We start from the raw sequence: 24474 nt of genomic DNA on the forward strand, positions 1-24474 counted from the left end.
TTAGCACTAAAACAGAAATGAGCTATCAAACCATGAAATGTTTATAGGAAACTTAAATGCATTTTACTAAGTGAAAGAAGCCAATATGAAAAGGCCAATACTGTACAATTCCAACTGTATTACATTCTGCAAAAATAAAACTATGGAAATAGGAAAAAAAAATCAGTGGTTGTCCAGGGTTAGGGGGGATGGAGTGATGAATAGGCAAACCACAGAGGATTTTTAGAGCAATGAAACCATTCCTTTTTATACAATTAAGGGTAGATACATGTCACAATCCACAGAATACACAAGACCAAGAGTGAACCTCAATGTAAATCATGGACTTAATGTGATAATGAAATAGTCTATTTTTTAAGTCTTCCAACAAAGGAAAGCTGAGAACTGAATGGCTTCATTGAGGAATTCTACAAAACATCAAGAGAAATTAAATTAACCCCAATCCTTCTCAAATGCTTCCAAGAAATAGGAGGAACACTTCCCAACTCATCTTAGGAGGCCAGTATTATGCTGAAACAAAAGCCCAACAAAGACATAACAAGAAAGGAAAACTAAAGACAAGTATCTCTTATGAATATAAATGCAAAGTCAACAACAGACTAGCCCACCAAATCCAGCAGCATATTAAAGTAATGATACACCACGACCAATGGGGATTTTATTCCAGGAATGCAAGAGAGGTTCAGCATATGTAATACGTCATTAACAGAATAAGAAAAAAAAGCCTCATGACCATCTCAATAGATGTAGAGTTCATTTGAAAAACTCCAACATCCTTTCACAAAAGAAAATACTCAACCATTTAGGAATAGAAGGGAATTTTTCAGGCCAATAAAGGTCATCATGCTTAACAGTCAAAAGATTGAAAGCTTCCTCCCTAAACATCAGGAACAAGCCAACGATGTTCCCTCTCACCACTTCTATTCAGTGTTGTTCTGGAAATCCCATGCAGGACATTTAGGCAAGAAAATGAAATAAAAGGTGCCCTGATTGGAAAGAAGAAGTAAAACTACATTCACAGAGGACATGATCTATGGCAAAATTTCATTCCTTTTTATGGCTGAGTACTATCATAGGGAAAAAAGGAGAGAGGAAAATCAAGAAACAGACACTTAACTACAGAGAATAAACTGATGGTTACCAGAGGGGAGGTAGGTGGGAGATGGGTGGAATAGGTGATGGGGCCTTTTTCTTTTTTTTTTTTGCCCACTTCCTACTTTTTTTTAATTTAAAATTTTTTTAGTTAACATATAGCGCAATATTCATTTCTGGAGTAGAATTCAGTGATTCATCACTTACGTATAACACCTAGTATTCATCACAAGTGCCCTCTTTAATACCCATCACCCATCTAGCCCATCCCCCACCCACCTTCCTCCATCAGGTGATGGAGATTAAGGAGTGCACTTGTGATGAGCACCCAGTGATGTATGGAAGTGTTGAATCACTAAATTGTAACTTGAAACTAATATTACACTGTATGTTACCTAACTGGAATTTAAATAAAAACTTAAAAAAATTAAATAAAAGTAAGAGCTAACACTATAAAAATCAAAAGACTACAAAGGGCAAAACCTTCATAACATTGGATTTAGCATTGATTCTTGGACATGACGTAAGAACACAGGCAACAATGGGGCACCTGGGTGGCTCAGTCGGTTGAGTGCCTGACTCTTGGTTTCAGCTCAAGTTGTGGTATCAGGGTCATGAGATCAAGCCCTGCATTGGGCTCACACTCAGCGTGTAGTCTTCTTGAGATTCTCTGCCTCTCCCTCTCCCTCTGCCCCTCCCCCTGCTCATGCAGGTGCACTTTCTCTCTCTCTAAAATGAATAAGTAAATAAAATCTTTTTTAAAAAAGCACAGGCAACAAAAAAGTAGATAAATTAGACTGCATCAAAATTTAAAACTTTTGGGCGCCTAGGTGGCTCTGTTGGTTAAATGACTGCCTTCAGCTCAGGTCATGATCCTGGAGTCCCAGGATCGAGTCCCACATCGGGCTCCCTGCTCAGTGGGGAGTCTGCTTCTCCCTCTGGCTCTCTCCCCTCTCATGCTCTCTCTCACTCTCTCTCTCTCAAATAAATAAATAAAACCTTAAAAAAAAATTTAAAACTTTTGTGTCCAAAAACACAATCATGAGAGTGAAAATACAACTCACAAAATGGGGGGAAATATTTGCAAATCATATAGCTGATGAGAGATTAAGATCTAGAATATACAAAAACTCCAACAACAAATGAACAACCCAATTTAAAAATGGGCAAAGAGATTTCTTCAAAAAAGATTTAAATTGCCAATAAGCACATGAAAAGATGATCAGCATCACAAATATTGGGAAAATGCAAACCAAAACCACAATGAGATACCACTTCACACCTACTAGGATGGCTATAATTTTTTTAAAATCAGAAAACAAGTGTTGGCAAGTATGTGGAGAAATAGGAATACCTGTGCATTGTTCATAGGATAGTAGGAATGTAAAATGGTGCAGCTGCTTTTGAAAATAGTATAGCAGTTCCTTCCTCAAAAAATTAAAAATTACCATATGATCAGCAATACCACTTTGGGGTGTATACCGAAGAAAACTGAAGCAGGGACTAGAACAGGCATTTGTATATTAATGCTAATAGCATTACTCATAGTAACAAAATGGTGGATACTATCAGTTGTCTACCAACAGATGAATGGATGAACAAAATGTGGTATATACATACAATGAAATATTATTTACCCTTCCAAAGGAATGAAATTATGACATATGCTACAGCATGGATAAATCTTGAATACATTATGTTAAATGAAAGAGTCCAGGCAAAAAAAAGGCCACTTATTTTATGATTCCATTTATGTGAAATACATAGAATAGTCAACTTCATAGAGACAGAAAGTAGTATTGTGGTTGTCAGGGACTAGGGGAAAAGAATGGGAAGTTACTATTTGATGGGCACAGAGTCTTCTGTTTGGGATGTTGAACAAGTTAAATAGTCATGGTTGTTGCACAACTATTTAAAATGTTAAATTAGGGACACCTGGGTACCTCAGTCGGTTAAGCGACTGCTTCTGGGTCAGGTCATGATCCCGGGGTCCTGGGATGGAGTCTCCCTCTGCCTGTTCTGCCTGCTCTACCTGCCGCTCCCCCTGCTTGGGCTCTCTCTCTCTCTCTCTCTGACAAACAAATAAAATCTTTAAAAATAAATAAAATGTTAAATTAATGCCAGTGAACTGCTCACTTAAAAATGACTAAAATGGTAAATTTTATGTTATGTATATTTTACTACAAAAAAATACCCTGGAATAAATTTAGCCAAGGAAGTACAAAACTTGTATAGTAAAAACTATAAAACATTGCTGGAAGAAATTAATAAAGACCTAAGGAAATGGAAAGGCATCACCTGTCCATGGATAGGAAGCCAAAACCACCTTGAAAAAGAAGAACAATGTTGGAGAACTCACATTTCTTTTTTTTTTTTTTAAGATTTTATTTATTTATTTGACACAGAGAGAGAGCACAAGCAGGGGAAGCAGCACGCAGAGGGAGAGGGAGAAGCAGACTCCCAGCTGAGCAGGGAGCCCGATGCGGGACTTGATCCCAGGACCCTGGGAACATGACCTGAGCTGAAGGCAGACGCTTAATGACTGAGCCACCCAGGTGCCCTGAGAACTCACACTTATGATTTTCAAAACTTACTACAAAGCTACAATAATCAAGACTTATTCTGGCATAAGTATGAATATTTAGATGAAAAGAATATAATTGAGAATCACCTATTCATCCAACTGATTGTCAACAAGAGTATCAAGACCATTCAACAGTGTCTTCAACAATGGTGCTGGAATAACTGGACATCCACATGCTAGAATGAGATTGGATCCCTACCTCACACCACAGACAAAAATCAAAAGTGGATGAAACACCTAAGTGTAAAAGCTGAAGCATAAAACTTTTAGAAAGAAAGATTTAAATCTTCATGACCTTGGATAAGGCATTGGTTTCTTAGGTATGACACCAGAAGACAAGCAGTAAAAGAAAAAAATAAAACAAACTGGACTTCATCAAATTAACAACCTTTGTGCCCAAAAGGACAGTATCACTAATGCAAACAGACAACCCATAAAATAGAGGAATATATTTGAAAACCGTGTATCTGGGAAAATATAATACCCAAAATATATGAAGAACTATTACACCTCAGCAACTCAGTTTAGGAGAGCAAGGCCACCTAATTGATTTCAACAGACCAGGGGTCAGACTGCCACCCCGGTGGGCCCAGAATGCAAAGCTGCCACCAGAGTGGGCCTGAAGAACTGAGCACCAAGCTAAAAGGGGTTATTCTCAAGCCTTAAAATCTAATCGGATTTTTTTTCTCCTTACTTGGGACTTATTGAACTTACTTGGGACCCATAACCCCTTCCTTCTTTCTGATTTCTCCTTTTGGGAGAATGCCTACCTATGCCTGTCCCACCATTGTATTTTGGAAGCAGATAACTTGTCTGGTTTCATAGGTTCACAGTGGGAGGTGAATATTGCCTCAGGCGGGATCATACCTTGAGTCTCACCCACACTAGATTTAGATGATATGTAGGTGAGGTTTGGGACTCAGAACTGATACAGGAGTGAGTTAAGACCTCGGGAATGTTAGGATGAGAGTGAATGTATTCTGGATGTGAGAAAGATGCAAATTTCATGAGTCTAAAAATAAAACTAAGAAGAAACCCAAAAGAAATTCTGGAGCTAAAAAGTACAACTGAAGTGGGAAATTCGGCAGAGGGATTCCAAGGCACCTGTGAGTAGGCAGAAGCAAGTATTGGTGAACTTGAAAACAGGACAAGTGAAATGACTGAAACTGAGAAACAGAAAGAAAGATTGAAGAAAAGTGAATAGAGCCCAAGGGGTCTGGGGCATACCATCAAAGAGACCAACATGCACACTGTGTGTGTGTGTGGGGGGGGGGTCCTAGAAGGAGAAAAGAGAGAAAGGGGCAGAGAAAATATTTGAAGAAATAGTGAACAAACACTTCCCAAATTTAATGAAAAACATGAATATAAGCTCCAAGTATGATGAACTTAGAGATCCACATTGAGACACATTACAATCAAACTGTGGAAAGACAAAGAGAGAATTTTGAAAGCAGCAAGAGAGAAGTGATTCATCACATACAAGAGGTCTTCAATGAGACCATCAGCAGATTTCCCATCAGAACTTTTGGAGTCCAGAAAGCAGTGGGCTGATATATTCAAAGTGTTAAAACAAAACAAAACAAAACAAAAAACCATCAATCAAGAATCCTATATCCAGCAAAATACAAATCCAGTCAAAAGTGAAGAAATCATGACATTCTCATATAAGAAAAGCTGAGGGACTTTTTGACCACCTGCCCTGCCCTGCAAGAAACATAAGGGCATCTTGCATCTTGAAATGAAAAGACACTAGACAGTAACTTGTAGTGATAATGGGACACAGAAGTCTCAGTAACGGTAAATACAAGGGCAATTATAAGATCTGCTATTACTGTAACTTTGGTTTGTAACCACATATTATTTTCTACATCATTTAAGAGACTAATGCCTTTAAAAACTGTTTATGTTTTTGGACACATGATGTATAAAGATGTAATGTTTTGACATCAGTTGAAAGGGGGGAAGTGACACCAGTAATATGGCAGAACAGGAATTTCTATCATCATCCACCCCACAGAACACTGATTTTGATTATCATTCACAGATGAGATTAATTTTGTGGGAAAAGTCAAGTGGGAAAGTTTCAGAACAGTAGTGGAGAAAAAAAAAATCAGAATTGATGCACAGAAGAGGTCAAGAAGAACAAATTCACTTTACCTGCATCACCCCTCACTGAAGTTGCATAGCTCAGGGCCAAGAGAGAATCCGTTGACCCACAACTTCCCCACAGAAGAAAATGAGAGCATATGAGTTGGCACCTGATTTCCCCACCTGCAGGTCTCTGCCCAAGAGACCCACTTTTTTCTCACCCCACCCAGAATACTGTGATATGCATAGCTGAGGGACTGGGAGAGGCTGGGAACATAGCAGCCAGCACTTGGAACTCATTAAATTTGTCACAGAGCCTAATAACTGCTTTGGAAACTCCATCAGGGAGGAGGCCCATAAGCCCCTGGGGACACCTCACCTGTGGACACCTCCCCCTGCCGAACTGGCTTGCAGGCACCCACAACTCTCCACGGGCCTCAACCACCCCATCCCCTATAGCCAGGGCCCTGTGTGGTCTCTTGCAGATGGCCAGTAAACACATGCATAAAGCCAGTCCAACTTTGCAGGACTGGGAGCAGGCATGCAGATTGAGCATTTCCTGGCAGTACCCCATGGAAAGTAAAGAGAGGCTCTTAGCATCTGGCCTGGCTTTGCAGGATGGAGAATGCATGTGATCTTAAGTCATCCCCTCCAAGAGATAACAAGAAGCACTGAGCGGACACTTTCATAGGAAAGTTCTGAGAAAGCCTCAGAATCCCTAGCCGGTAAAGATACTTCTCTACTGAAGTCAGTCAGTAAAGATGGGAGCATGTGACTGCTTCTTCAAATGCAAAGACCACAATGCAAGACGTCACAGAACATGAAAGGTCAAGGAAACATGATACCACCAAAAGAATACATAATGTTCTAGTAACCAGCCTCAAATAAATGGAGATCTATGAATTGACAATGAATAATTGTTTAAGGAATCTCAGCAAGCTACAAGAGAACAAGAAGAGACAACTCAACAAAATGTGGAAGACAATACATGAACAAAATGAGAGGTTCAAAAGAGACAGAAGTCATTAAAAAGAACCAAATAAAAATTCTGGAGCTGAAGAAAATAAATGAAATGAAAAATGCAATAGAAAATACCAACACCAGACCTGATCGAGCAGAAGAAAGTAAATTTGGAAGACAAGTCATTTGAAATTATCCAGTCAGGGGAAGAGAAAAAAAGAATGAAAAAGAATGAAGAAATCCTACATGAATTATGGAACATAATCAAGTGAAACAATATATAATTGACCCTTGAATAACGTGGGTTTGAACTCTTGGGTCCACTTATATGTGGATTTCTTTTTTCGATAAACACAATACAGTACTGTAAAAGTATTTTCTCTTCCTTATGATTTTCTTAACATTTTTTTCTTCTAGCACACTTTATTGTAATACAGTATATAATACATATAACATATGAAGTATGTGTTAATTGACTGCTTATTTTATTGGTAAGGTTTCTGGTCAACTATTAGTAGTTAAGTTTTTGAGGAGTCAGAAGTTATATGTGGATTTTCAACTGTGTAGGGGGCCAGCACCCCTAACCCCCATACTCTTCAAGGGTGAACTATATGCATTATGAAAATCTCAGAAGGTGAAAGAAAGATGCAGAAAGCTTATTTAAAGATATAATGGCTAGGGTGCCTGGGTGGCTCAGTTGTTAAGCATCTGCCTTCGGCTCAGGTCATGATCCCAGGGTCCTGGGATCAAGTCCCACATCGAGCTCCGTGCTGGGCAGGAAGACTGTTTCTCCCTCTCTCACTACCTCTGCTTGTGTTCCCTCTCTCACTGTGTCTCTGTCTGTCAAATAAATAAAAATAAAATCTTAAAAAAACAAAAAAGATATAATGGCTGAATAATTCCTAAATCTGGGGAAAGATATGGACATCCAGGTACATGAAGCTCATGTCTCCAAACAGATTTAACTGAGACACATTATAATAAAAATGTCCAAAATCAAAGACAAAGATAATTTTGAAAGCTGCAAAAGAAAATAAAAAAGAGTCCTTGAACTTGGAAGATAGGAAAATAGAAATTATTGAGCCTGAGGAACAGAAGGAAAAAAGTCAAGAAAGGTAAACAGAGCCTAAGGGACACCATCAACTGGACCTACATACACATTGTGGGAGTCCCTGAAAGAGAGGGGAGACAGAATGGGGCAGAGAGAATATGTGAAAAAATAATGGCTGAAAACTGCCCAAATTTGATGAAAGATATGAATATAAACATCCAGGAATCTCAGCTAACTCCAAGAAGCTCAACTAACTCCAACTAAGATGAACCACACCAACATGTATTATAATCAAACTTTCAAAAGACAAAAAGAGAACCCTGAAAGCAGCAAGGAAGAAGTCACTTGCCACATGCAAGGGATTTCTCTTCAAAGGCTTTGGAGGCCAGAAGATATCCACTGGTGGACACCTGGCTTGTTCCTGTGCTGTAGCTATTGTGCATAATGCTGCTATGGACAGGGGTATACAAATATTGAGAGCCTGCTTTCACATCTTTTGGGTATATACCTAGAAGTGGAATTGCTGGGTCATATTGTAATTGTTTTTAATTTTTTGAAAAACCATCATTATGTCTTTCACAGTGGCTGCACCATTTTACATCCTAACCGACTCTTGTTTTTATCTTCTCTGTTTTGATGATACATACATACATACATACATACATACATACATATATGAATTTTACTTATTTTTATTGAAGTATAATTAACACAGTGTTATATTAGTTTCAGGTGTACAATAGTTCAACAGTTCTATACATTTTTCAGTGTTCATCATGGTAAGTGTATTTTTTTTTTTTTTAAGATCTTATTTATTTATTTGACACAGAGAGAGAAAGCACAAGTAGGCAGAGCAGCAGGCAGAGAGGGAGGGAGAAGCAGGCTCTCCACCGAGCAGGGAGCTGGACGTGGGGCTCGATCCCAGGACCCGGGGATCATGACCCGAGCCGAAGGCAGCCGCCCAACCCACTGAGCCACCCAGGCGCCCCTTTCATGGTAAGTGTATTCTTAATCCCCTTTATCTATTTTACCCATTCCCCCACCCACACCCTCTGGCAACCACCAGTTTGTTCTCTGTATTTAAAAATTTGTTTTTGCTTTATATATTTTGATGATCGTCATTCAGTGCATAAATGCTTTCAACGGTCAGATCTTCTTGCCATATTGAGCCTTTTATTAATATATTATGTCCTTCTTTGTCTCTTGTAAGCTTTTTGCACTTAAAGACTATTTTGTCTGAGATTAGTTATAGGCATTCTTTTCTTTTGGATACTATTTGCATGGAATATCTTTCTGACTTGGCCCAGGGTCCCTGTGGCCCAAATGAAGGACAGTTCCAATTGCGCTGCATTTGAACCCCAGGCAGGCTGCAAGGTTTCCTGACCCTTCTTTGGGTTGCTGAGTTACCCACCTGCTGCACGCACTGGTAGAACACAAAGGCCAGGATGCCCAGCTGGATGCATACAGCCTTTCCTCCTCCGCACCCACTAAAGCAGGTAAATGCATCAACTCCCCCACCCCAGCCTGCAGGCTACCCATCCTCCCAAGCATGGCCTTTGTCTCTGCCTCTCCAAGTCCCCAGAACAGACCCTGCCTGCTTATTCCATTCTTGTGTGATAGTTGGCTACATTCATTCTTCTTGCCCATCACTCCTCATCACTGACAGCCTGTGGTGGGATCATCCCTGAGAGACACCATGTGCACCTGGTGTGGCAAAACATGGGTGTATACATGCATGCCCAGAGCCAAATCCAGATTTTGGTTTCATTCATTCATTCACTCATTGCTACATTCATTGGACAGGCACTTACTGGGAGCTGGGCATGGCAGACACCACAGAGGTCGTGAGGTCACAGGAAGTTACCTTCCAGTGGGGGAGAGGGTATACAGTGAAGAAAGGATGGGTTCATTTGCAGAGAAGAAAGTCCTGTTACTGCGGTGGTGAGGACAGGCTGGAGGGAGTAGTCCCTGAATGCAGAGTTTCCTGCGGGCCCACCTGGGACAGGGAGGTCAAGGCCCCAAGCCCAGGAAGCCATTTGGAATTCTTCAGCCAGTCTGGAGAGGAGACGCTCAGGCACAGTTTCCTTGCTGTCTTGTGGCACCTGGGTGGTGATATTCCATGTTAAAGTACATATCTCTGGCCCTGTGTAGCCTGGTGTCACCAGAGCGAGGGAGGAGCACAGGGTCAGGGACCCAGACCCTCCTTTATGGGAGCAGAAGGGACTTCAGTTCACTCAGCAGGCAGTGATGCAAACACATGCTGGTGGTGGGGGGGGACTATCCAGTATAAAGTAAACCCTTGCCTCCAACCCCAGATCTTAGTGTGATGAGGCCACGCCCACACGCACCTTTGGATGGCACTGAGGCAAGACCTCACTTATGACTGAGCAGACTGCTGAGGTGGCCCGCACCTGACCTAGGGAGGTCCTAGCCTTTGGACAGCACCCACCACGGTCCGCCCCAGCCAGCCAGCTGAGGTCTGTCTGGAGCCAGTCCTGCTTCAACCATGGAATGCCTGCAGCAGGGGCCACCGCTCCCCAACACAGGCCATGGTCTAAGGACCCTCTGGGTCAGGGCCCTCACCCTTGGGCAGGGAGGGAAAACTCCCAACAGTTGTTTTTATTGAAACTGAAGCAAATAGGAGGTTGGGGAGCAGAACCTCCCTCCCTTCCTGGAAATTGCCTGTAGTCTGTTTTGTCTATTTTTTTTATCCTGTGCCCAGTGCTACCAGAACTTATCATTTGGCCATATTTATTCCAGATCCTTTTCATATTTGAGAAGTAAAACATTACATAAATGCTGCTGAGTCCTCTATGTACCCACTAATCCCACCCCCACTCATAATCTCTATCCCCAATTCAGGGTTTATCAATGCCACAGATTATTCTGCACATGCACAGATTCCCCCTTTACCAACATCCCCACCAGAGTGGTACACGTGTTGCAACTGATGAAACTGCATTGACCCATAATAATCACCTAAGTCCATAGGTTACATTAGGGTTCACTCTTAGTGTTGTACATTCTATGGATCTGGACAAATGTATAATGACAGGGATCCACTCTTACGGTATCATACAGATACTGGATGGCCAAAATCTAGTGGTGTGTAGTGGTATCTCGTTCTAATTTGCAATTCTCTAATGCGATATGATGTTGAGCATCTTTTCATAGTTTATGAGCCATCTTATATATCTTTTTTTTGGTGAAGTGTCTGTTCATATATTACACCCTTTTTTTTTTTAAGATTTTATTTATTTATTTGAGAGAATGAGATAGAGCATGAGAAGGGGGAGGGTCAGAGGGAGAAGCAGACTCCCTGCTGAGCAGGGAGCCCGATGTGGGACTCGATCCAGGGACTCCAGAATCATGACCTGAGCTGAAGGCAGTCGCTTAACCAACTGAGCCACCCAGGCTCAGTTATTATACCCATTTTTAAATTGGGTCAGTTTTCCTTCTTTTTTTTTTTTTTTTTTTTTGAAGTATAGTTGACCCAATGTTACATTAGTTTCAGGTGTCCAACATAACATATTCAACAACTCTATACGTTATGCTGTGCTCACCACGAGGGTAGCTGCCGTCTGTCTCCACACCACAGTATTACAGCACCACTGACTATATTCCCTGTGCGGTGCCCTTCATCCCCATGACTTATTTATTCCATAATTGAGAGCCTGTATCTCCCACTACCCTTCACCCATTTTGCCCATCCTCCCACCCTCTCCCTGCTGGCAACCACTGGTTTCTTCTCTGTATTTATGGGTCTGTTTCTGCTTTTTGTTTGGTTTTGTTCATTTGCTTTTTAGATTCCACATATACGTGAAATCATATGGCATGTCTTTCTCAGTCTGACTTGTTTCACTTAATCTAACACGCTCTAGGTCTACGCATGTTGTCAAAATGGCAAGATCTCCTTTTTCATGGCTGAGTAATACTCCATTGTATATACATATGCCACACCTTGTTTTTTAAAGTAAGCTTCATGCCCGATGTAGTGCTTGAACTCAGACCCCTGAGGTCAAGAGTTGCACACTCTTCCAACTGAGCCAGTCAGGTGCCCCTACACAACACTTTTTTTATCCATTCATCTATCCATGGACACTTCAGTTGCTTCCATATTTTAGCTATTGTAAATAATGCTGCAATAAACATAGTGGTGCATATATCTTTTAGAATTATTGTTTTTGCTTTCTTTGGGTAAACACCCAGCAGAGGAATTCTTGATCCTATGGTATTTCTCTTTTTAATTTTTTGAGGAACCTCCATACTGTTTTCCATAGAGGTTGCACCAATTTACATTCCCACCAACAGTGCACAACAGTTCCTCTTTCTTCACATCCTTGCTAACACTTATTATTTCTTATATATTTTACTCTAGCCATCCTGACAGGTGTGAGGTGATATCTCATTGTGATTTTGATTTGCATTATAATTAGTGATGTTGAGCATCTTTTCATGTGTCTGTTGGACATCTGCATGTCTTCTTTGGAAACACGTCTTTTTGGGTCCTCTCCCCATTTTTAATAGGATTACTTGGGGCTTTTTTGATGTGGGGTTGTATAAGTTTTTTTTTTTTTTTTAAGATTTGAGAAAGAGAAAGAGAGAGTGAGAGAGCGAGGGCAGGGGCAGAGGGAGAGGGAGAGAATCCTCAAGCAAACTCCCCACTGAGTGCAGAGCCCAACGTGGGGCTCAATCCCAGGACTCTGAGATCATGACCTGAGCTGACATCCAGAGGCAGCCGCTTAACTGACTAAGCCACCCAGGTACCCCTAAGTTCTTTATATATTTTAGATATTAACCCCTTATTGGTTATATCATTTGCAAATACCTGCTCCTACTCAGTAGGTTGCCTTTTTGCTTGGTTGATGGTTTTCTTTGCTGTGCAAAAGCTTTTTATTTTTGTGTAGTATCAATCATTTAATTTTGCTTTTGTTTCCCTTGCCTTAGGAGATATAACTAGACAAATGTTAAGACCAATATAAGAGAAATTACTGTGTTTTCTTGTAGGAGTTTTATGGTTTCAGGTCCGACATTAAAGTCTTAAATCCATTTTGAGTTTATTTTTGTGTGTGATATAAGATAGTGACTCAGTTTCATTCTTTTGCATGTAGTTGTCCAATAAACACCATTTATCGAAGATAATGTCTTTTCCCCATTGTATATTCTTGTCTCCTTTGTTGTAGATTAATTGGCCATATATGTGTGGCTTTATTTCTGGGGTCTCTATCCTGTTCCATTGATCCATCGGTCATTTTTGTGCCAGTACAATACTGCTTTGATTACTGTAGCTTTGTAGTATATCTCAAAGTCTGGGATTGTGATACCTCAGGCTTTGTTCTTTTTTCTCGATTGCTTTGGCTATTCAGGGTCTTCTGTGGATCCATACAAAATTTAGGATTATTTGTTCTAGTTCTGTGAAAAATGCTGTTGGTATTTTGATAGGGATTGCATTGAATCTGTAGATACTATTGGGTACTATGGACATTTTAACAATATTCTTTCAATCCATGAGAATGGACTATCTTTTCATTTGTGTCATCTTAAATTTTTAAAAAATATTTCATTTATTTATTTAGAAGACAGTGCATGTGCATGTGCATGAGTGGGGGGTGGGGGGCAGAGAAGAGGCAGAGAGAGAGGGAGAAGCAGACTCCCCACTGAGCAGGGAGCCCAATACAGGGCTCGATCCCAGGACCCCGACCAAGATCATGACCTGAGCCAAAGGCAGACGCTTAACCAACTGAGCTACCCAGTCGCCCCATTCAATTTTTCTTCATAAATGTTTTAAAGTTTTCAGAGTACAAGTCTTTCACCTCCTTGGTTAAGTTTATTCCTAGGTATTTGAAATCTTTTTTTTTTTTTTTTTTTTGGTGCAATTGTAAATGAAATCATCTTAATTTCTTTTTCTGCTACTTTGTTATTATGCAACAAATTTCTGTGTAGTAATTTTGTACCCTGCAACCTTATGAATTCACTTATTACTTCTAATAGTTTTTTAATGGAATCTTTAGGGTTGTTTTTCCTTTAAGGATGCTGCATGCCCAACATGGGGCTTGAACTCATGACCCTGGGATCATGCTCTACCAGCTGAATCTGCCAGGCACCCCAGGGTTTTCTATATATACTATCATGTCATCTGCAAATAGCAAAAGTTTTACTTCTTTCTTACCAACTTGTATGTCTTTTATTTTTTTTTCTCGTCTGTTGTTGCTAGGACTAACAGTACTAATGTTGAATAAAAGTGGTGAGAGTGGATATCTTTGTCTTGTTCTTAACCTTAGAAGAAAAGCTTTCATCTTTTCACCATTGAGTATGATGTTAGTGGTGGGTTTTTCATATATGGCCTTTATTATCTTGAGGTATGTTCTAAACCCACTTTGTTGACAGTCTTTATTATGAATGGATGTTGAATTTTGTCAAGTGCTTTTTCTGCAACTATTCAGATGATCATGATTTTTATTGTTTTAACTCCATGTATCTCATTGATTGATTTGCAAATATTGAACCACCCTCCCATCCCCAGAATAAATCACACTTGATCATGGTGTATAATCCTTCTAATGTAGTGTTGGATGCAGTTTGTGAATACTTTGTTGAGGATTTTTGCATCTATGTTTAGCAGTGTTATTGGCCTGTAGTTTTCTTTTTGTAGTGTTTTTGACTGGTTTTGGTGTCAGGGTAGTGCTGGCCTTCTAGAATGTATTTAGAGGCATTCCTTCCTCTTCTATTTTTTGGAATAGTTTGAGGAGAACTAACTCTTCTTTAAATGTTTGGTAGAAGTCAGCTATGAATCCAGCTGGTCCTGGACTTTTGCTTGTTGGGAGTTTTTGGTTAACTGATTCAATTTCACTACCAGCAATTGGTCTGTTCATATTTTGTATTTCTTCCTGATTCAGTTTTGGAAGAGTATATGTTTCTAAGAATCCATTTCTTTTAGGTTGTCCAATTTGTTGGCACATGATTTTCCATAGTAGTCTTATATAATCCATTGTATTTCTGTGATATCGGTTGTTACTTCTCTTCAATTTATTTGAGTCTTTTTTTTTTCTTGATGAGTCTTGCTAAAGGTTTATCAAGATTGTTTCTCTTTTCAAAGAACCGGCTCTTGGTTTCTTTGATCTTTTCTATTGTTTTTTGGTTTGGGATTTTTTTGGGTCTCTATTTCATCTTTTCTGCGCTTTATTATTTCTTCTAACTTTGGGCTTTGTTTGTTCTTCTAGTTCTTTTAAGTGTAAGATCAGATTGTTCATTTGAGATTTTTCTTATTTCTTGAGGTGGGCTTGTATTATTTTAAATTTCACTCTTAGAATTGCTTTCACTGTATCCCAAAGATTTTGGACCATTGTGTTTTCATTTTCATTTTCATTTATCTGCATGTATTTTTTATTTCCTCTTTGATTTCCTCATTGACCCACTGATCGTTTAGTATCCTATGTTTTCTTATTGTTGAGTTTTAATTGTCTGTATACTTTGGATAATAGCCCTTTACCAGATATTTTCTCCAAGGCTGTCGCTTATCCTCTAATTCTTTTAACCATTTAATTTTAATGAAGTTCAGCTTATCAATTATATCTTTCATGGACTGTACACAAAACCATAAAACTCCTACAAGGTAACATGAAAGAAAATCTATGACTTTGGACATGTCAATGACTTTTTAGATACAGTATCAAAGCACAGTAAGTTTTAATGAGGGGATTTCATTTGTTTGTTTGTTTTTATTGAGAGTATAGTACCCTTGAAGAGATTTCCTTATTTTAAAAAAATAACATAGAATTGGGTGCTTTTAACAACAGAAATTTATTTCTTATAGTTCTGGAGTCTGGGAAGTCCAAGGCAGGGAAGTGCCAGCAGATTCAGTGTCTGGTGAGAGCCCACTGAGGACACAGCAAAAAGCGAGCTCTCTTGGCCCTCTTTTATAAAGCACTAATCTGACTCATCAGGACTCTACCCTCATGACGTTCTCACTTCCCAAAGGCCCCACCTCCCAATACTGTCACGTTCAGGATTAAGTTCCAACATGAATTTTGGAAGACATATGCAGTCTATTGCAAATCCCCATGTATTTTGGGATTTTCCAACTATCTTATTATTGAATCTAGTTGAATTTCATGTGTTTTGAGAGCATACATTGCATGATTTCTATTCTTTTAAATGTGTTAATGTCTTCTGGGGACCAGAATGTAATCGATCTTGGTAAATGTTCCATGTGAGCTTCAGAAGGAGGTTGGTGGATGAAGCTGTCTACAGTTGCCAATTATAAGCAGTTGACTGATGGTGCTGTTGAGTTCAACTATTCCTTATTGATTTTATGCCTATCGGATCTGTCCATTTCTCATAGAGCGGTATTCAAATCTCCAACTATAATAGTGGATTTCTCAAGTTCTTCCTGCAATTCTACTAGCTTTTGCCTCACATAGTCAGACGCCCTGTTGTTAGGGGATTACACGTTAAGGATTGTTATATTCTTGGAGAACCGATCCCTCTGTCCTTATATAAAACCCATCTTTATCCTTTAACTTTCTGTGCTCTGAAGTTTGCCCTGTCTGAAATTAATATAGCTACACCCACTTTCTTTGGATTAGTGTTCGGATGGCATATCTTTCTCCATCCCTTTGCTTTTAATTTATGTGTGTCTGCTTATTTAAAATGGGTTTCTTGCAGACAGCATACAGTAAGGTCTTTGTTTATTGATCCACTCTGACAGCCTTTTAATTGGTGTATTTAGACCACTGACTCTTAATCATTGCCCTTGTTCTTTGTTCCGATTTTTGTCTTCTTTCTTAGCATATCAGTTATGCTTTTTTTAAACTTTTTTTAGTTGCTGCCCAACAGTTTGCAAAATATATTTACAATTAACTGGCTGCACTTTCTTTCTTTCTTTTTAGGAGGGGAGGCAGGGAGGGAGAGAGAATCTTAAGCAGGCTCCACGCCCAGCATGGGGCCTGGTGCAGGGCTCAATCTCACAACCCTGAGATCATAACCTGAGCCGAAATCAAGAGTCGGATGCTTAACCAACTGAGCCCACCCAGGCACCCCTATGCAAGTCCACTTTCAAATAACACCATGCCACTTCTCAATTAGTGTAAGTACCTTATAATAACAAAATATTCCTAATTCTTACCTCCTGTCCCTTGTAGCATTGCTTTCATCTCACTTATGCATATGCTGTAATCATAAAAAAATTACTATTATTATTTTGAACAAACTTATTAGATCAATTAACAAGAAGTACAAGGGGGTTTTTACTTTACCTTTATTTATCCCTACTCTAACAATCTTCCTTTCTTTATGTAGTTCTGAGTTTCTGACCTATAAAATTTTCCTTCTCTCTGAAAAACTTTTACATTTATTGCAAGGAAGGTGTACTGGCAACAAACTCCCTCAATTTTTGTCTGAGCACGTCTTTATGTCTTATTTTTCAAAGATAATTTCACAGGATACAGAATTATAGGTTGGTCTTTTCTCTCTCTCTCTCTAACCAGTTTAAATATTTCGCTCCACTCTCTTCTTGCTTGCATGGTTTCTAAGAAGTCAGATGTAACTCTTATCTTTCACTCACTACAGGTAAAACTCCCCCAACCCCCCCACCCCAACCTCTCTGGCTTCTTTTAAGGTTCTTTGTATTTTTCTGTAGTTTGAATATCATGTGCCTAGGTGTAATTTTATTTTGGTATTGTCCCCCTCAATGTTCTCTGAGCTGTAGTTTGGTGTTCAACAATTTGGGGAAATTCTGTCGGTTCAAATGTTGCTTCTCTTCCTTTCTCTTTTCCTGCTGGTGTTCCTCTGTGCCTATGATACACCTTTTGTTGTTGTCCCAGTGATATTCTTTTATGTTTTTTCCCCCCATTCTTTTTTTCTCTTTGCTCTTCAGTTTTGGACATTTGTACTGACATATCCCAAAGCTCAGCGATTCCTCAGCTGTGTCCAATCTATTAATGAGCTCATCAAAGGCTTTCTATATTACTGTCACAGTGGTTTACTTCCAGAATTTTAAAAATCTTTCTTAGATCATTCCATCTCTCTGCTTATATTATCCATCTGTTTCTACATGGTGTCTACTTTTTCCATTACTGCCCTCAATATTAGTCAAAGTTATTTTAAATTCCTGGTCTGATACTTCCAACATTTCTGCTATATCTGAATCTGGTTCTGATACTCTATTTTATAGAGTGTGTTTGGTTTTTTTTTTTCTTAGTTTTATTAAGTTTTTGTTGAAAGCCAGACTGCGATGTACTGGGGAAAGGGAACCAGTGTAAATATGCCTTAGTAATATACTGGTAAGGTGCACGGAAGAGGAAGGAATCTACAGGCCTACAACTAGGTCTGTGATTAGAGCACCTGTGCCCCTGGGCTCTGAACTTCACAAGTGCTTCAGTTTTTTTTCTTCTTTTCACCCCTTCAAGTAGTAAAGTATGGCCAAAGGGGACTGAAATTGGGTATTTCCCTTCCCCCAGGTCTCTTAGGCCATGGTAAAATAGTTTGTCCTGAGAGGAAGGCTGGTTAAGGCAGAATACTCTAGGATATTTCAAAATGGCTCCTTTTCCCCTTCTGTTGCTGGACAGAAGACTGAAGGGACTTTTCTCTGACATTCAGTGAGAATCCCGTAGAGCTGCTGGAGGTAAAACTCACATAAGTGTGAGGGTCCTCTACAACTGGGCCCTCCCAGACTTCTCACCACACTGAGCTTTCAACAACCTGCCAATTACAGTTCAGGTTTTCCTGCCCAGGTTTTAACTGCTCTGGTAAATTGTAATTCTCTGTATCTGTCTCTCTAATTTTAGGGACAGTGCTGTGCCCTGTGACCTCACTTCTCTGACAGATCCAAGAAGGGTGGTTGTTTTTTTAATTTGTTCAGCTTTTCACCTATTAGGACAAAGTGATGACTTCTAAGCTCCTTACAAGTTGGACCAGAAACTAGAGGTTCTGTTGGAAGATTTTTGAGTACTGATTCAATTTCTCATTATATGTCTGTACGATTATTTTCTCTGGAGTCAGCTTTTGTAGTTGGTGTGATTCAAGGGACCTGTCAATTCACCAAGGTTATTTAATTTGTTAGCATTGTTATAATATCCCATAATCCTTTTTATTCATGTCAGGTCATAATATCCCCACTCTCATCACTGAGGTCAGTAATTTGAATCTTCTCTGTTTTTCAGTCTGGCTAAAGGTTTGTCAATTTGTCGATCTTTTCTGGGAAATAATTTTGTTTTCATTTTTTTCTATTGATTTTTCTATTCACTCATCTCTGCTCTATTTACTGTTTCCTTCTCTCTGATGCATTCGGGTTTAGGTTATCTAATTTCTTGGTGTATAAATATTCATAGTACTTCATTGTAATCCTTTATATTTCTGTAAAATCAGAAGTAATTTTCCCATTTTCACTTCTGATTTTTAGTAATGTCTTCTTTTTTCCTGGTGTAAAGGTCTGTCGTTTTGCTGATCTTTTCAAAGAAACAACTTTTGGTTTTGTTGATTTTCTCCATTTCCTCCCACTGCTTATTTCATTATCTCCACTCTAATTCTTACCATTTCCTTTCCTCTGGTTGCTTTGGGCTTAGTTCATTCTATTTTTCTATTTTCTTAAGGTGAGAGATTAGGTTATTGATTTGAAATCTTCTTTTCTTCTTTATATCTTTTTTGACCCACTGATTTAGTTTCATTTACACATATTTGTGAATTTCCCACATTTCATTATTCCTAATTTTATTCTATTATCATTAAACAACATTTTGTATGATTTCAGTCTTTATTGTTTTGTGGTTTAATATGTGGTTTATCCTGGAGAATGTTCCATATGCACTTAATGTGTATTCTGTTGTAGGTTGGCATGTTTCGTAGATGTATTAGGTCTAGCTGGTTTATTGACCTGGTATTTTTCTTCCTTTTTGATACTGTCTTGTTCTATTATTGAAAGTGAGGCACCGAAGTCTCCAACTCTTGTTGAACTACTTCTCCCTTCAATTCTGGCAGTTTTTGCTTAGTATGTTTTTGGGCTCTGTTGTTTGGTGCATATGTATTTATTATTGTTGTATCTTCTTGGTAAATTCACTATTTTATCATTATATAATGTCCTTCCTTGTCTCTCAAAGCAATTTTTGTCCTATAGTCTGTTTTGTCTGATATTAGTAATGTGGCTACTGTTTGCATGGAATATTTTTTTTCCATTCTTTTACACTCAATGGATAGATCTTTGACTCTAAAGCAAGTCACGTATGACTGCACAGCTCAATCATGGTGTGAGAAATCAGTGCAATTTGGCAAGTAAATCTAACCCAGCTCTGGATCTCTGTTGTATGCTTCCACTTCATAATGTACAGAAATACACACAAGCGGCCTGCACAGACAGACTCAGGGTTACCCCTGGGAGGAAGAGTGGGTGCAAAGTGCATGAGAGCTCTGAGGGCTGCCCTCGTTTGCTTCTCATGCAGATGGTGGGTGCAGAGTGTGCAGTTTGCATTTTTTGCACTCTTTTTTGCACTCTTCTGAACACTTTTGGGTAAATAAATCTTAATTCCCTACTTGAGAGTAAGATGAACAAAAGGGCACGTGTGTGTGTGATTCTACTGTTCTCCCCTCCTAGGAGGCCCAGGAAGGGGTGTGCTCACGGTATCAATGCAGGGAGACCTTTTCTGTGGGTGAGGTACTGTGGCATCGCCTTTTCCTGCTTAGGAGAAACTGTGTGTGTGTGGGGGGGGCAATCCCCCCACCTTAGGGACCTGAGTTTACAAAAGCAAGGTTCACAGATGAATGAGATGAACTCACAAGAGCCAGTGTGCTTGCCCATAAGAAATCTGACAAAATGGTAACACACAGCCCTTCCGGCTCCACTGTTTGTACACAGCTGAAAGGTGAGCATGTGCAGAGGAAAATCTGATGGCAGCCCATCCCTGCCAAGATCCCATGCCAGGTGACATCAGGATATAGGCACATCTGTTGTCCCAGGAGGCTCCTAAGGGTGGGAGGCAGCCTAGAGCCTCACCAGGACTGGCAGACAGAGGCATCCCATTATTGTCTGCCTCAAAAAGCACAAAAAGGGGTGGGGCGTCACACAGTCTGTGTTCACTGTGTGCAAATGGTGACTGTACGTTGGGATGGGTGCCATTTCCTAAATGCAAATTACACTTTGGTTAAAAGCTGACTTAAATTCACACTCCTACAGGACAAAGGCCTAGCTCCATGGCCTGGTACCCCAGACCTTGGGAATGACGACAGTGGCAGCAAGAACCACAACATCAAGTCAGCTGTTGAGCACCCCGCATGCCAGTTACCTACAGCTTGATAAAACTTCACAACCTCTGAGTCAAGAACTCTCATCCCTAACCTACAGAGGGGAAACTGAGGCTCAGAGAGGACTCAGTCAGGGTAAGTGAACCATTGAAAGGGGGCAATTCAACCAAAGGTCTATCTCCAAATTGACGCTGTTGTTTCCAGCTCTGGGAACCTATAAGGGGTTGGAGTGAAAACCACTGCAGGCAGAGGAGGAGGTGGGAATGGAGACATTCCCTCTTGGAAGGGAAGGCCAAGCAGGAGGCCTTTCAGGGCCAAATGACCCCGCTCTCCCCCCATTCAGGAGACTCCCACTCCATCCCCGAAATGAAGAACCATGTGTGCAAGAACCCAGAGCATGCTGGGGGGTAGAGAAGGCCTCAGCATCTGTGCTCGTGAGTCAAACACCCCAAATGATGGGACTGGGCCAAAGCCACAGTGCGCCACTCACATGGTGGCAGCCAAGGGCTGGATGGCACCTGCCCCGCCCAGCCCACTGACAGCATCCCCTCCTCCTCCAGATCTGTGACAGGCTGTCTTTTCCACCTCTTCCAGGGGCCTGGTGGGGCGGTACAGGCCAGCGGGGGAGGAAGATTCCTTTTAGCTACTGAGTTAGAAAAACGAGTCTCTTTCAAGAGGTTTCAAGCTGAACACGGGCTCCAGCAACCGCTACTCAAGCCAGACACGCATCACGAGAGGAAGGAGCCCTGCAGCGACCACAAGGCAAGGGGAGACCTTGGGTGGAGGGAGGTGTCCTGGGAAGAGGCCAGGGCAGTGAGACCCTGGCCTCAGACAGCTGCCCTGAGGTTTAGGCAGTCCCTCGGGCCTGACTGAGGCTGTCAGAAGGAACAGTGCCAGAGTGTCCCCAGGACCTCCTGTCCCCTAAGCCAGGATTTGCCCCTAAGCTCACACCAGAACAAGCTCAGCATGCCTCACAGACATTCCTACAGGTGAATGTGGCTTTGCACTGACAAACAGGTAACTCTTGTTGCCTGAATCTATTCATCCCTGAGTTCACAGAGCAAGAGTCTGAACAGCAAAGGACCCCCACATTATCCAAATCTCTGCTTCTTGAGAGAGGACAGTATGAAGGCAACGTGCTCTCACTGTCACACTGCTGGGTGCTCACGACACCTGAGGCCCATTGCCGGAGGCATCCCACACCTCCCCTCCCATCCGCACCTCCTGAAATGGGCCCCAGGCTGCTTCCAGTTCCTACCACCAGAGTTACTGACAGGCTGGTTTTGTTGTTTTAGAAACTGGAATTATGATGCACTGCTGGACCCACAGTCACCTGGAGCAGGGGTCAGAGCAGCCACAGAGGACAAGTTTTGTGCTTTTGTATCATTCTTTATTTATTGGTCCTACCGACATGACCCTTACCAGGCCCACTGTTCCTATGTGCACTGGCTTTGCAGACATTCGTGCCATACGCCCGTGTCCCAAGTTGAGACTGATTGCTCCTTCCTACTCCTTTTCCACGCTCTGCCTCATTTTCTCAGAATCGGAAGGCATTTTTTGTTTGTCTGTTTGGGTCTGTGTAAAGGTTCCTTGGCAGGAGAACATGCACATGATCTTAAAATAAAGACAACATTCTGACACTAAGGTAATGCACAGAAAAAAATACAGTACTCAGACATCATTGCAAATAAATATCCCATACAGATGAAGTTATCGTAAATGTAACATTATTTCTTATGAATCAACACTGTAATAGAAGGTAAAAATAGGGGTCCCTACAACTAGGAATAAGAAATGCTTATTCCAGGAAACAGAATTCTTCCTTCTTGCTACTTACACATTACTGTAATTTGTCCTTTATTTTGGAGGAGAGAGGACACTTTCTTCCTCTGTGAGTACCAATTTTACCATAAGCACAGCCTCCCTCAGCAAACCCGACAGGACGCAGCCCTGGATTGCTGAGGGGCTTTGTCGAGTTCTGTTTCCTGAAATTAACAGTGATTAGTTACACCAAGCAAGAGAATACAGAACGTCTCTTCCTCACATTTGCAAAGAATACTATGGCTAGCCCTCACCCCACCGCACGAGGCCCCTGCCTCCCGCTCTTCACAAACGTGGCATGTTGTTCGCACCGCTTGCTTAGCTTGTCCCTCAGGTCCATTTGGTTCCCAAAGCACACTCAACGTGTGTGTGTTCACTCTCCTTTTCTCAGCCCCTGAATTTGCAAGGATCTGCACGGTAAAGAATCACTGACTAACAGAATTTTGCACAATTGCTGTTTTCTTTCCCTCAATGAAGATGCCCAGGTTCGGGTATGAAGGTGCGCGCCCGTTCACACCTCTTGGTCCACCCTGGCCTTCAACGTTCCCAACTAGCTCTTCACCGTCCATTTGAGAGCATAAACTGCGCTGGGACACCTCCCTTAACTGATGAAGGCACTACGGCAAATGATTACTAACAAAAAGGCGTCGAAATGGAACACCCTAAAAATCGACGACTGCAGGATTTTCTAAGTGTACCACAACTTGGCACAACAACCAGAGTAACAAAACAATTCCAATTTGGAATTTCACTGGTACAGTTGTATAAAATTCTGTTAATCAGTCATGCTTCACAACGTCCTAAAACCCAGAAGATTCTGGAAGCTGTAGGTAACACTACTCACTCAATAATTTATCTTATTGTTTTCAAGTGCCTATTACTGTTTAACCAGAGCAAAGGTCAAGTTTTCTTCTTGTTACATTGAACTATTCCTAAGAATAATAATAATACGATATGAAAAACCCCAGAATCGGAAATACCCTGGATTTCTTAATGAACATGGCATTTAAAATCTGTAATTTCAAACATGAACCGTAATGCCGTACAATCTAAAAGGCTGCTGAACCACAGCGTGGATACGTCTCGCTGAGCTCCTTGCCGGGTCGAGGCCTTCATCTAAACAGTCTAGAGCTACACGCTAGGAAAACACATCCGTGCCACGTGCTGATGTCAGATCAACACGGCGGGAGCTAAGACAGAGCTACAGGACCACGAGACAGACCACGGCATCTGAGACTGTCTCTATGGGAGGGATTAAGGAAGCAAATATAATATCAAAATATCAAAAGTGCACAGGTTGATCGGATAAGAAAGGGCATCTGTAGCAGGGAGGCCCGGTGTCGAGCGTTTCTAGCGGGTTTCTGAGCGAGCCTGGTGGCCGCTGTCCAGGCGGGTTCTTCGGCGCTGTGCAAAGGCCTTCCAGGCAGCAGCTGGTGGCATTCTCAACATTAAAGCTTTCTTGCCTCTGCCATTAAACACTCAGGGAATGCTAACTTGGAAAGAACTGCAGTGGCATATCCAAACACGTTTCTAAGTGGACTTTTAGGCTGCCCTTCCTTCCTCTGCGTGGGCCCACGGGAGGGGGAGGGGCTGCAGTGTGACAGGGCCGTGGCCGAGTCCTCCCGGCAGCTACTCTACAGCTGAAAAC

At 41.0% G+C, this 24474-nt stretch overlaps 1 protein-coding gene and 1 long non-coding RNA gene across 2 annotated transcripts in view; both read right to left on the bottom strand.

Annotated features, from left to right (window-relative positions):
- Positions 1–8454: 8454 nt before the first annotated feature.
- LOC135362730 (uncharacterized) lies at positions 8455–17347 on the bottom strand. The gene is made up of 2 exons (XR_010407800.1): positions 16900–17347; positions 8455–9877 (listed from the first exon to the last, which is right to left on the bottom strand). It is a non-coding gene; the product is annotated as an uncharacterized LOC135362730 (long non-coding RNA).
- A 5026-nt stretch (positions 17348–22373) lies between these two features.
- BICD2 (BICD cargo adaptor 2) overlaps positions 22374–24474 on the bottom strand; it is a 44475-nt gene continuing 42374 nt past the window's right edge. The window contains exon 8 of the mRNA XM_045882081.3: positions 22374–24466. Within this exon, the coding sequence (XP_045738037.1) occupies positions 24461–24466 (6 nt within the window). The 3' untranslated portion in view covers positions 22374–24460. The remainder of the gene's footprint in view (positions 24467–24474) is intronic.

This window comes from Mirounga angustirostris, unplaced genomic scaffold (assembly GCF_029215605.1).
Source record: "Mirounga angustirostris isolate CCGP_5_RB_7025 unplaced genomic scaffold, mMirAng1.0.hap1 SCAF_15, whole genome shotgun sequence".
In the NCBI taxonomy this organism is placed as follows: Eukaryota; Metazoa; Chordata; class Mammalia; order Carnivora; family Phocidae; genus Mirounga; species Mirounga angustirostris.